Below are 12185 nucleotides of genomic sequence, written 5' to 3'. Positions count from 1 at the left end.
GCTGCTTTAGGGCTCACGTAGATAAAGGTCAAAGAAATTGGCTTCAGCAAGCAATACAAATAAACAGGTAATGGAAGCTTTCTTAGTTAGCAGCTTCCCATCTGAGACAACCAGGTAGCAACTAATAATGTTAACACTTATTGGTCTGATGCCAAAAAAAACAATACATTGAAGATTGACATAAATAAAGGCGCATGCTCATGAATTATTTGACATAGATACTTCCATTTTTTAAACACCTTTTTTAAATTTATAAAAGTATATACTTTTTTATCTTAAAAAACCAAATGGTATTTGTACTTCCGAGGAATATGTTCGGAAAAATATGTATTAAAAATTAGTATTATTGTTATTATTATTATGACCACTAAGAACAAAGGATATGAACCTGCCGATTTTTTTTTTTTTAGTAAAAGTCAAATAAACAGCCACAGTAAATGTTAGTTACAGCCGTGTGTGTCACAACAGTCAGCCAGTCAGGTGTGGACTTGCATCATTAAAGTTTACAGGCATGTGCCAGAGCTGTCAATCAAAATCATCAGTCAGTCAGGGCTCGTTTCGAGCAAGAACACGTAACATGGAAAATGCTTCACATGTCTACCAAATTCTGTGCGGGCTACATTTAAAAGCTACAGTACCTCTTGTCAAATGGTGGAGCATTTGGAAATGTGATATTCGAGTGCTCTTGACTGCTTGCTTTAGGGAGAGGGAAAGAATCAAGAATGCTACTTGTGGAAATGCGCACACACACACACACACACACACACACACACACACACACACACACACACACACACACACACACACACACACACACACACACACACACACACACACACACACACACACACACACACACACACACACACACACCACACACACACACACACACACACAGTCCACATGTAGGTCTGTGAAAGAAAGCAAGCCAAACAGAACTGGTGGGGAATCAGTGATGAAACTGGAGTCTCATATCCTTCAAAAACAGACCTTTTGTTTTGGTACCCAAATTTAAGAGTGCTGCCACTTCTGGCTATATCCTAACCTCTTTGAAAAACCTGACAATTGTGTACCATTCACTTCCTGCGCTGCAGAGGCCCGTGTCTATTTCAGACAAAATAAACAACAGCCACGAAAGCCCTTTTGTTCTTGATTTGCATTCTCCAGCCTTGATATGCTGCAGCTTTGAGCAGACAATGGCCTTGAACTAATAAAGTGGAAACTTAAAGTAAAGGCATCTCTCTTTGAGTTTAATATCATTTGATTGAATAAAAGGGGAGATGGATCAGGGCAGATGGCGGTAGTGGTTTGATTGAGGTTTCTGTCGTGCCGCAGCAGGATTATAGTATCCCTCGCTCCACACTACGAGAGTCTCAATCCCCTGTCTCTTTCACTTCTTATTTGTTTTAATTCAAATAACTTCCAGCTTTTGCTAAAGTCAGCCTAGCTTAGTTTTCTTTTCCCGTTTTGGCACATTAAGTCGTGTGGTGTAATGTTTCTCGTGTAAGCTGTAGTTTTTGATGTGGGGGATGCACACTTTGAATGTTTTCACGATGAAATGTTTGGCTAAGTCACTTTTTCTTTATACATGAGGGAAAACACACAGACAGAAGGAAATCTAATCATCCGATATCTGAAGTTTTAAATACAGTATTTGGTATTTTCTGAATTAAAAGGCTTTCATTCTCATTTTGAAACACATTTATCAGCTAAAGAAACTGTGATTGGGGGGAAAAAAATCTATAATAATGTAAAATACTTTATAATCAAGCACTTTGTTTTCACTTTTTAACAAGCTAAAAATCAGTTTGACCCAATTAAGCATCTAAAAAAAAAGTAATGATTTATAGCAAAGGGAATCTGGTACATCCAGTATATTTTATGTAAACGATAAATCTGTTTCAGTGCAATAGAGGCAATTTTTTTTTAAAACACTGTAATGCGGATACAGGTTCACCAGCTTTATATGGTCACAGAGACAGCTGTTAGTGTTCACTGCCAAAAGAAGCAAAATTAGCTGCATCTGCACCCACACCCCAGTATTACCCCAGGGAAACTGCACTGACTGGTGGTATTGTTTTTTATAACGCCAATACACTTCCAGGAAATTCTACATAAAATACAAACCTAAAATGAAGGGCCTTGATTATAATCAAAGCTGTCAGTGCAAGTGCATGTCTTGAAAGTATGTGGCTGAAACGGTAGTCATACTAGAACTGAAGTTGCATGTTTTCAAGGTAAACAACCCCCTCCCAACTATATTTTGGTACAGTCAGTAAGAAAACGATTACAGTTACAGCACAGAATTGCAATCAACAACCAGCGTCCTTATCTGATATCATTGAGATCACTTTATTTTTCAAAAGCAAGAAGCAAAGAAATGTGTTAAGTCTTCTCCAAAGTCTTCAAATATAACTGAAACATTTATATTGCTGTACTAGCACATGCGTAAGTGTAATATACATACTACAAGGCTGCAAGGTGCAAGGCTGCAAAAGGACATCGGGGAGATTATTTAATAATGAATGTTTAATTGACGCTTCCAGTATATACGCAGTGGTGATCAGTAGTGAATTGTTACAGCTGTAATGACAAAATCTTCAAATACAATTTTAAAAAGTTAAACTTACTAACTACTGGAAGTGGTCCATTTATTTCAAGTAAATAAATACCAAAAAACGAACTTCAAAATCTGAAATTTAATTTTTAAAAACCCCACATGTTAGACATACTGGTTTATAAAAAGAAGGCGTACCTCTACTCAGCAGTCAGTGATGTGATACATACAACATTCGTTGGTAAATAAAACACTGACTTTTGAATTAACTACTTACAATAAATATGTATTAAGTTCTAACTCCATTCGGATATTTATTTTCAATGAATAAAATAAAGTTTGGTATTCATGTTCTAAAGAATACTGTTGGTTTCTTTAGAACAGTTTCATGAATATCAGTAATTTTTTAATCTATCAAAAATGACTGAAGGGTTAATTGAGCCTGTATTCTAAAGCTTGCAGCGGCCATTTCTAGAACAACCGAGACAGTATTATAAGGTGCACTTCACCGTTCCATGTAAAGCATTTGGAAGTAAAGAATCCAAAAACATAAACCGTAATGGTACTGTATAATGTTGCTTAGCAAATTGGAAGGATCTGATTTTTATTTGATTTGATTACAGCTCAGTCCCATTCCACAAGAGGTGTTGCAGCAAAGGCCAAACCCAAATGCTGTACAATCAATGGAAAAGGTCATTGAGATACATGGTAAGTACATACTAATGCACATCTGTTTTTTAAAGTAGATTTATGAAATGAGCGGCATGAAGAAAAAGACTTGCATTGCAGTTCATAATGGAACTGTCCACCACATCATTAAATCCGAGGCATATAATGTTAACCTATAAGTGGTGTTCAGGGGGCGGAGCTAGGCACCAACAACCTATCATCTCCTGTCATCAATTAAATCTACCTTATTTAAACATTAGTCACCTCTACCTAGCTGTCTTGTGTTTTTTCGTTTTGGCATAAACCTAAGCGATTTCAAGACCCATCAACTTTCGTATACCTCAATAATGGAGTACTTACAGCAGTTGTCATCGGATTCAGAGGATTCCCAGTATTTTCGTCATTACCAGATCATTCTTCAATTCAATTCTCCAGCTTCAATCCAGGGTCCATCCAGTCTCCGTTTTTTCTCCCCTTCTGGTATTTCAGTTACATCTGATCAGGCTCCCAATCAGTCTCTCGTCCAGGTTCCAGTTCAAATGTTGCCTACCGTTCCTGCCACTCAAACATCGAATCTGCGCCGATCCAAGCGACTTCGGCCTCAGGACGCCCCTCCGGATTGATTGTTTTGGAAGGACTGACCCATGAATAAATTGATAAAAACCCTCCTTAAAAACGGTAACGCGTTTCCAGCAGGGAGTGATAGAGAGTCTCTTTTTATTCTCTATTGCAATTCAGCCTCAGCAGAACCAGTCTTTCCTCTGAAAAAACATAATCAGCTGCACCCAGCCATTCAGCATCCTAAAACAGGCAGCAGGCAGTCTATTCCGGATCAAATCACCCCCACAACTAGCACCGCTAACCAGCAGCCAGCCATTGAAATCCAACATTCGCAAATATTTAACGAGATAAAATCATTTATGCAGCCTTTTGCCGATACTCTATCTTTAGTCAGTTCTCAACTGTTGGATCTAGATAAAAGGGTGTCTAATATGGAACAAGGAAAACAATATACAGCGCTGTCATTAATTCCAGCATCAAATACTGCAGCGGCGCCTACAGCTTCTTCCGGTCCAGCCCTAATTTCAGCCAGCGAACCAGATCCTCCAATATACAACCTTGCTACTGCATCTACATACGGATCCTCCTCTCCAACTGCAGCTAGACGTCACACTATATCTCCAAAGATCAGACATAACATTCTCGAAGGTAAGGACATTAATCTTGTTTCACTATTCATGACGACTTCGGAATTCTTGGACCATAGAGTAGTGGATTGCAGAGATTTGGCAATAACTCTAAAATCCAGAGATCCCAGACTGCTTAAAAATCTTACATTAGGGGAATTTGTCCTTGCTTTCTCCATATTCAGAGATGTGTTATGCTCAGTATATCCTAACCGCAGAGCTGAATTGGACTCCTACGAATACTACATCGTGGAGCTGTCTGACAGATACGGAGGGACTATGTTTTTTGAGTATCATAAAGCATTCTCTGCAAAAGCAGCAGCAATATTGGCAGCAGATAATTACATCATCAATTGGGCACAACCTGACCCAGATCTATTTAACAGAATTTTTGGTGGTTTAAGAGCTAACGCATGTGGGGTCTGTGCTTCAACAACTCACTCAACATCCCTCTGCCCTAAAGCTGCAATTGCATCAACTTCTAAAGCACCCGGTTTCGCCGCTAATTCATACAGGTCTTCAGTACCTAATCCTATACATTCTTCAGCTCCCCTCGATCAATCCACAAGGAAAAACAAATACGGGCGCAGTATTAGATTTTCAGGAGGAAGACAAATCTGCAACAATTTCAATACTGGCTTCTGTTCGAATAGGCAATGCAATCTTATCCACATGTGCAGCAGTTGCGGAGACGCTCTCGCTGATACAATCTGCCCTTTAAAACACAAGTGACTTTCCCCGATGCTCACAGTCTTTACTCCTATAAACATCACGGCATTATCAAGTAAATTACAGAATCATCCCGACAGTAATTTTATCAATTACCTGATCGATGGATTAAAAAATGGTTTTTCAACCGACTCAAATTCTGACTCAAATTCCTTCTTCCTCGTTCAAAAGCAAAAATATTTATTCAGCGACTCAAGAACCACAATTAGTGCAATCTCTCATCAAAAAAGAAATTATAAAAGGATTTATAGTCGGTCCATTTTTAGCGCCTCCTTTTCCAGTATATATAATTAATCCTATCAGCATTGCCACGAGGAAAATGTCAGGAAAAAAGCGTGTCATTATTGATTTTTCAGCACCACGGGGGTCAAGCACCAGCAGCATTAACTCATTAATTCCCCAAGATCAATTTTCCCTGCATTACATCACTATTGCAGACGCAGTACATTCAATTAAATTAGCAGGTTGTGGTTCCTGGTTAGCAAAAGCAGATATATCAGATGCATTTAAAGAAATGCCAATCCATCCTTCTCTCCGTCACCTGTTTGGTATATGGTGGGAAGGGAAGTTTTATTTTGCCACCCAATTGACTTTCGGCTGCCGCAGCAGCCCAGAGATATTTGATACCCTGTCGGAAGCACTATGCTGGATTCTTCTTAATGTCTATCATGTCCCATTCTTGCTCCACTTGCTGGATGATTTTTTAGTAATTTCTCCTCCTTCAGATGCAGCAGCAGAAGCGATGTCCAATCTTAAAAGCTTATTTTCTGAAGTTGGCGTTCTGCTTTCAGAAGAGAAATCAATCGGTCCCCATTCTTTGGAATTTCTTGGAATCATTCTAGATACAGAAAAGTTTGAAGCCAGCCTGCCTGAGTCTAAACTTAACCATATTCATTTGCTCATTCAGGATTTTCAGATCAGTAAAACAATTAAAAAACGGGCAGTGCTTTCATTGCTGGGTTACTTTAACTTTGCAATACGTATCATTCCACAGGGGAGGACGTTTATGTCTCGACTGCTAGCGCTGGCATCAACAGCAAGAAAATCTGGACTCCTATATAAATATCTCCTCAGAAGCTAGGAAAGACATTAAAATGTGGTCTGCGCTTATTCAGCACTGGAACGGTCTCTCTATGTTTTATGATGATTTCATTTCAGCTCCACACGATATGGCTTTATTTACTGATGCCTCATCTCTGGGATTCGGAGGTCTATTTAACAATCAGTGGTTTTGCAGCACATGGCCTGAGGAAATCGAAAACATATCTCCTCATCTAAAATCCACAGCTCTGCTAGAGATATTCCCAATAGTAGCAGCTGCCCAGCTATGGGGTCATCTCTGGTCTAAGAAATCAATACTATTTTACTGTAATAATTCAACTACAGTGCATATTATAAATAAAGGACGTTCCTCTTCCCCTCTTATCATGCAATTGTTGCGGCGGCTAGTATGGATTTCAGTCTCTAATAATTTCCTAATACAAGCTCGCCACCTACCGGGCATTTTTAATAATGCAGCTGATGCTCTTTCTCGTTTACAGATTTCCAAATTCCACAGTTTGCTGCCCATAGCTCTGCAATATCCAGCAGCAATGCCACAGTTCAATCAGCTGATTTTCAACTAAATCCAACTATTAATAAACTTCTTAATTCAGCTCAAGATTACATGGCATCAGCACTTGCCCCATCTACCAGATCCTCGTACTCTACAGGTTGGGCATGTTATGTAACTTTTTGTTTACAAAGCAGGATTAATCCTACTCCATTCAACCAGGACTGGATCATGGCGTTCATAGTGCATGCAAAGGACTCTCTACGTCTGGCACTAGCTACAATCAGACTATATTTGTCAGGAATTCAGCATCAATTTCACTTGATGTCCATCAATTCCCCAACTCTGTTATCAATTCCAGCGGTTCGTCTCCTTTTACGAGGAATTTCCAAGTGCTCTCTGGCTCCTTCTTCTGCTCGCCTGCCTATTTCTATAGACTTTCTCAGTAACTTGATTTCAATTCTGCGCAATGGCTGTTTTTCTCCATTTGATGATTTATCTATGGAAGTCATATGTCTATTTGCATTTTTCAGGTTTTTGAGATGTTCTGAATATACAGTTCCTTCTATTGCCAGCTTTCCTACCCTCGGTATCCGCTGCAGTGACCTCAAGCTCATCCCAGATTCTCATTTCATCTTATTTCTTCGCATTTCAAAAACAGATCAACTGATGCAAGGCCATTTCATCCTCCAACCCTTTGTTTATCAATTCAAGCCGGTCCATTGTATCAAGGCATTAGTTTTCAACACATCTTTCCACTGTGGTGTCCAGAGCAGATCTTCCTTCGCAATTCTACACTCCTCATTCATTTAGAATAGGGGCAGCTACTTCAGCTGCAAAAGCCAACATTGACCAGCATTTAATTAAAAATATGGGGCGCTGGACTTCATCAGCAGTTGAAACATATTCGTTCTTCATCATCTGAAATATCCACCGCACATCAGTCCATTGCTAGTATGTCCGGAGTGGGGACGACCTTTCTGCCTGGGCCACCAAAGTTTTCCCCTAAGAAATAAAATTAAAAGAAAGGGTTCTTTCCACTGTGCAGAGGGTCTTCACATAATCATTAGGGTACAGTCTACTAACCCCTTTGTCACGTTAAGTGTTTGTTTTCTTTCATCTAAATGTTTTCTTTTTTTTTTCTCTCTTCTTATGCATTGGCGGTTCTCTCTTTTTTCTTCTTCACGTTGCGTTAGCGGGGAGCCAGGGGTCCATCTTTTGGGGGGTTAGTGATTCCACTTTCTCCAATCCTTTGTTAAGCTCCACTTAATTTACCTCATAGAGGAGGGTTCTCCATGAGTCAGAAGGGACCCCTGGCCAAACCCTTCCATCTGCATGTATGTTTCTTTTGGGATTCTTCTTTCAGGTCTGATGCCTTTATGTGAGGGTCCCCAAGCTGTGGCATCCCTCGTGTTTGTCGGGTCTCCTCAAAGACGGTGGCGCTCTCCTGTTTGTCGGGTCTCGTCAGCGACGGAACCCCCATTCTATTATGTTAGGCTTTGAAGAGGCGGAACACCACGCATTATATGTTTTAACAAATACTAACTTTATGTTTTCTTTCCGGTTCGCGAGCCTCTTCGTATGTCGGGTAACCTCAGAGACAGTGCCCCTCTTGGTATGTCGGGTCACCTCAAAGACGGTGGCCCCCCTCCTGTTTGTCGGGTCTCCTCAGCGACAGAACCCCCCTACTGTATATGTTGGGTCAGGAAGAGCCGGAACCTCTTTTGTGTTAACAATACTAATTCATGTTTTTCTTTCCGGTTCGCAAGCCTTTTCGTATGTCGGGTAACCTCAGAGACGGTTCCCCTCTCATATGTCGGGTCACCTCAAAGACGGTGGCCACCCTCCTGTTTATCGTGTCTATCGATCAAGTAAATGTTGGGCCTTGAAGAGGCGGAACCCCTCTCTTCATGTGTATATGTTTACTAATTGTCAATAAACATTATCAGGGGCCATAGTTCCGCCCCGTGAACAAAAGACTAATCCAGTGCAGTAAGCAGACCTCAAGAAAGCATATTACATTACTATATCACTGATGCTGATTAATTTTTCAGGTCTATGTTGATAGCCCGCCCTTCAACAGCGCATTTGGCAGTTGCATAAAAGCAAGATGCCATGTTGTAAACTAATGTGTGTTTATCCCGTTAGGTAAATACTGGCGCTCTCTCCAGCGCCAAGCCTCCACTGTGGACTACTCTCTCATCGAAGCTCAGAAGCATGAGACAGAAGAAACGGAGACAGTCACAGCCATGGCCTCCCTGTCGGTGGGAGTCAAAAGCATGGAGAAAAGGTCGGTGACTTTTCCCCTCTTCCTTTTCGTCATCACCCTGCCGTATTTTACACTCATTGAACTCGGTTTACCCTGATGTGGCAGCATTACAGTTGTGATGTTACATTGACTATTGTGCTCAGAGCTTTTTCATGAAACTGGTTTTTTATAAAGTGTTTTCATTATCTGTTTTTAAGCAATAGAGTGGTTCTCTGGCATTGGCACATGGGGAAACACAGTGCCATGTAAAGATTTATCATGTTTGACACCGAAAAGGTTAATCATGTCAAATATTACAGGTTGTACCCATAATTCAGACATCACAGGTAATATTATATATCATGCCAATTTGGATGTTCTCTGTTAAATGAGGCAGTTACACCCTGTTGACTGTCTGCACCACAGATCACAATGATCTGGATGCACTCATCTTTGTTTAAAGACATTTCACAACTGAAATAAATAGAATGGCGGCCAGTATTAACAATAATGCCTAATTTGCGGTGTGGAGAAAATCCTTTATTCCAGGAACCACAAAGTCCTCTTTGGATCAGTGAATGTTCAAGAGCTTATGAGAGAATTGGATTTAGAGTCAAATTGATTAATTATTCCAAAAATCTAATACAGTACTGTAAAGACTGTGAATATTTCAGGTTAGAGTTGGACTTTTGAATAAACGTATATTTGCAGCAATAAACACAGCCAAAGCCGGACTTTAATGCCATGCAAAATTACAGTAAAAACACACACACATATACACACACACACACACACACAACATATATATATATATATATATATATATATATATATATATATATATATATATATATATATATATATATATATATATATATAATGTTTAGACCAAAGTCTTCAACCTTGCACTAGAGTGGTTTTTGACGTTTGATTTGGTAGCTGTGTTGCTGCTAATTCAGTTAAAGTAAAAACCATTAAGTGGGCAAGTAACAAAGCAATTGTGCCGAATGCTGGTCACCACAGTACTAATGGGACATTGTAGCCCTGGAGAGAGTCCAACGAAGAGCAACTAGACTATTCTCAGAGCTTAAAGTAATGAGCTACGAAGATTTTGTGACAGAACTGAATTAGGGGAGACATGATTGAAGTCTTGAATTTGAACCAACACCTTAAGTGTATCTCAGAAACTAGTACCAGAGGACACAGTTGAAAATTAAACGGAAACAGACTTAAGACAGAGGGAAGGAGACGTTTCTTCACACAGCGAGTGGTGAGAGTATGGAATGGGTTACCTTGTCATGCTGTTGATAATTAATCACTTGGATCATTTAAGACCCAACTTGACAAAACTTTGAGATCAATCAGCTAGTAGGAACCATACCAGCTTAGATGGGCTGAATGGCCTCTTGTTCATTAATTATCTTATATTCTTTTCTCATAAATTAGTTTTATTTCTCTGTACCTATTCAGGTCAGAAGATGAGCCAATGGAGGAAGAGCCACCTCTGTAACAGCAGACAGAGCCCCTTCTTGCGTTCCTGATCCAGAGTATCTTGCAAGATAGTCCATTTTATTTTTTCCCCTCGTTTTGCCAACATCCTCTTACAGGGTTTCATCAGGGATCCGGCAGAAAACGAGTGTGGGAGCTGTGAACGGGTGGAAGAAAACAGTATATTCTAGAAAGCAACACGTTCATTCTGTAGTACGTTCTGAAATAAAGGGGCAGCCAGCCGCCGCATTTGGTAGAGTATGTGGACAGTTTAATATAAAATAAAAAACAAGAGATATATATGTAGATGTGAAAGCTGGAGCTTATAACTTTACCTTTGGTTCAACGTTCAAGGCAAAATGACTTTTACTACTTCTGCTTTTCTTTTTTTGGATCTTATTCACAGACATTTGTTATCTCTTACAAATAAACTAAAAGACATTGCCATGATTGTTTGAAGAAAAAAAATTTAGCCACTTTCCAAGAAAGAGGATACAGCTGAGGGACTGGGCTTCAGGCTCCAATTTTAAAGCGTTGTGCCTTTTTTTGAACTGATGGATTTCATGATGAATTCAGAAGAACAATGCCTTAAACAAGTGACGTAACAGAAGGATTCTTCATCGTTCTTTCTTTTTCACACACACTTGGAACGCCCAAAGCACGGCGGTGGACTAAACTCTTCAGCATGTTTACGAGGAAAAGTGGTGTAACCAACAGCTTGTGTTTCAGAACTTTTTTTTTTCTTTTGCTGTTATATTAAAAACAATATATACATAAAATAACCATGTGTAAGGTAGTTGCCAGTTAAGGGGCAAACATTGTTGTAATAAAATTACTTTATAAAATGACATTGATTTTTACAGTTAGCATACTTGACCAAATACTTTTTTTTTTTTTTTTTTTTTTAAAGCATGTACTGTATAAGAGTGAATTGTCTTTTGCAAATTAGAATGCCATTTAAAAAATAATATGAATACAAAACAACCAAAGCACGAAAGTTTGCTTCTAGCTCTTATTCCATGAATACTGCAAGCATATAAAGCAAGGCTTTTTCCTTTATGAACACACTAACAAACTATATAGGAATATTTTTTTAAACAATGTACTGCGTACATGGCCATATTTATATGCCAGACCTTAACCTATAACATAACGTATTCTGTATGCAAGGTGTTTTGTAAATTGATATAGTGAGGGTGGTTATAATGATGCTGGAATGCAACCTTGCTTAGTTAAACACAAATTGCAACTGAAATTCCATTTGCTGGAAAATTCTATGTGTATTTCCAAAGGTTTGGAAGTTTCTTTGACCAGAACCGTCTTGTAAGAGATTCTTATTTTACTGGTCAAACAAAAGTAATAGATAATTATTTTACTTATTTCTGGGTTGCCTCAATTTGACATATTTCACAGCAGTGTCAGACAGTACTGAGCATGTATACATCACTTGGCGTCAATCAGGACGTTTCTTGAGGGCACTGCTGGTCACTGTGAGGGTGTTTGGGATTTTAGTGTGATAGGACCATACACAGAAAATGAGATGCACGAGTTAAACAGTGTATACAGTCTATAATCACATGTACAGAGATTGATAACCCTGCATTACCAGGGAGCTGTGAGTGGGACACTTGAGAAACTGGAGGTCAAGATTTAAACCCGAGCTTCAATTTTAAAAACCAACTTATGTTGAGCCACTTGGCAACTACCTTAATCATATTTTTATTGGGTATTGAGTTTGATCATGATTGTTTTGTT

The 12185-nt window shown here is 39.2% G+C and overlaps 1 protein-coding gene across 3 annotated transcripts in view; it reads left to right on the top strand.

The window, feature by feature from the left end:
- Positions 1–11737, top strand: part of LOC121322045 (histone deacetylase 4-like) — a 282533-nt gene extending 270796 nt beyond the window's left edge. For all 3 annotated transcript variants that reach the window (XM_041261508.1, XM_041261507.1, XM_041261509.1), the window contains 3 exons: positions 3181–3265; positions 8843–8984; positions 10413–11737. In XM_041261508.1, coding sequence (XP_041117442.1) covers positions 3181–3265; positions 8843–8984; positions 10413–10452 — 267 coding nt within the window. In that variant the 3' untranslated portion in view covers positions 10453–11737. The remainder of the gene's footprint in view (positions 1–3180; positions 3266–8842; positions 8985–10412) is intronic.
- The last annotated feature ends 448 nt before the right edge of the window (positions 11738–12185 follow it).

Source organism: Polyodon spathula, chromosome 10 (genome assembly GCF_017654505.1).
Source record: "Polyodon spathula isolate WHYD16114869_AA chromosome 10, ASM1765450v1, whole genome shotgun sequence".
Taxonomy (NCBI): Eukaryota; Metazoa; Chordata; class Actinopteri; order Acipenseriformes; family Polyodontidae; genus Polyodon; species Polyodon spathula.
Note: the sequence above shows the minus strand (reverse complement) of the source record. Positions and strands in the feature narration are given on the sequence as shown.